Below are 1892 nucleotides of genomic sequence, written 5' to 3'. Positions count from 1 at the left end.
AAAATAATGAAGGTCTAAAAACTCTGATCCTAAAATAACGAGAAGCTGCCATAACAGTATTTGGGGTAAAATGGGGTGCTACCAGCTTGGCTGTGAATTGGGCTGAGTTCAGTAAGGAAGCCAGTTTACAAGGGATGTGTGTGGAGTCATTCACACACACACAGAATAAGCTGGAATGGAGGTATTCTCTGGTTCTTTCACTTCCAGTGTTGCTACACACCCCAACTTCACAGGTCCCCTCCAGATCTCAACTCTTCAGCAGCAAGGCAATCCCATAACATCCATTTCCCTGGGCCTTCTTTGGGTCATGATGAAAGTTAAGTCAGGAGAAGAAAACTTCAAAGATCCACCCTAGATTAGCCCCTGCAGGCTGGACCCCTCCTCATAACCGCTTCATGTATACTTAAGTGTCTTAATCGATCATAACCCCCTACTGGCAAGGTGAAGGTCACATATACTGCTGATGTGTCTGAGAAATAAAACTCTTTTTGCTGCCTGAGGAATCAGAAATACCATCTCCCCCTTTTTAATGGCCTGAATACAAGTCAACGTGCCCCGGCCAGCGAGGAACAGGGCAGAGCTTTCACCTGGGCCAGAAGGTTGTGGAACTCTTCCACCGCCTGTGAATGTGCCATGGGGTTTAGCACCAGGTGTTGGAAGAGATTGACGGGCTCAGCATTCCGAAATGTCTTGGGAATCGGGATGGTCAGGGGCAGGAAGGTGTTACCGATGAGGAAGTGATGGAGAGACCTCTGCTGGAGGCCTCGGCCCAGGAACCAGAGGATGTCCTGGAGTCGCTGGGAGAGCATGTCGTGTTGCCAGTCTGTGAGGGGGAGCCGCAGTAACAGGTGCATGAGGGCTGTCTTGAAGTGGTAAGAGGTGAGGATGGGGCGGGACGCTCCCTGGGGTAAACTCTGAAGGTCCCGGAGACTCAAAATGATCTGGAGGCACTTGAGGTGACAGGTGTTCTCGGGAGCAAAACGCCCGACCAGCTTGAGGAACAGGTGCTCACAGGCTGCAAAGGACTCGGGCCAGTCCACACTGGTGACCTGTTCCTGGTCAGGGGCCTGACTCACCAGGTAGACCAAGGTGTCTTCCCGTTGCACCCCCAGGACCAGGCGGATGGAGAGGAAGCGGCCCGAGCGGTAGTCCAGCCTGAGCTTGCAGCAGGTGGTGGACAGTGGCAAGCTGAGCTTGAAGTCATACTTGTGGGCCACGAGGGCCCAGGCATTGCCCACCATGTTCCGGAACCATTGTACAGTCTTGTACACATCCAGGTGGGAGCCGGTGCAGAGCGCCGCCTTGATGGAGCTGTTAGACTTACCCACAAGGGCCGAGTGGTCCCTGTGGTGGTGCACCAGGCACAGCACGTCCCCCAGCAGCTTCTCGCGCTTGCACACGCATTCTGACTCCACCAGCACGCAGCCACAGCGGCGGCCGAGGGCCGGATCCCTCATCTCCAGCACAAACATTGTGCCCTGTGGGGGGATGATGGGCACCAGGATGTCAAACTTCTGGGTCTCATGAAGGGTTCCCCATTTCTCGAAAGCCGCCCCGATGCCCAGGCAGTCCTCCAGCTGTGGGTGAGCCTCTCGGCGGCTGAGCACCCGACAGGCCTCGATGAGGTCATCCACAAAGCTCTCCACAAACTCGCAGGTGCAGGGCAGGTCCCGGGTGACGTTCTGGACGTGGTGTTTGTGGAAGGACTCCAGGGCCTCCCTGGAGGGGAAGTCAGTGAGCCAATTGTAGGAGGTGATGGGCACCACCCGGACCTCCTCCTCATCGTCATCGCTGCTGGAATCAAAGGCTGGCTCATGCTGCATGTTCTGTCGCAGGAGCTCAAAAATGAGAAAAATGCAAAAGAGGCCAGCATTCCACAGATTTCCTAGCAT

General features: G+C 55.1%; 1 protein-coding gene across 1 annotated transcript in view; it reads right to left on the bottom strand.

Moving 5' to 3' along the window:
- Positions 1-510: 510 nt before the first annotated feature.
- The window catches only part of ITPRIPL1 (inositol 1,4,5-trisphosphate receptor interacting protein-like 1), a 3176-nt gene continuing 1794 nt past the window's right edge, over positions 511-1892 (bottom strand). The window contains exon 3 of the mRNA XM_010829587.1: positions 511-1892. This exon is cut by the window's right edge and continues 33 nt beyond it. Within this exon, the coding sequence (XP_010827889.1) occupies positions 546-1892 (1347 nt within the window). The 3' untranslated portion in view covers positions 511-545.

The sequence above is a fragment of the Bison bison genome, unplaced genomic scaffold (assembly GCF_000754665.1).
Source record: "Bison bison bison isolate TAMUID 2011002044 unplaced genomic scaffold, Bison_UMD1.0 scf7180017864508, whole genome shotgun sequence".
NCBI classification, from domain to species: Eukaryota; Metazoa; Chordata; class Mammalia; order Artiodactyla; family Bovidae; genus Bison; species Bison bison.
Note: the sequence above shows the minus strand (reverse complement) of the source record. Positions and strands in the feature narration are given on the sequence as shown.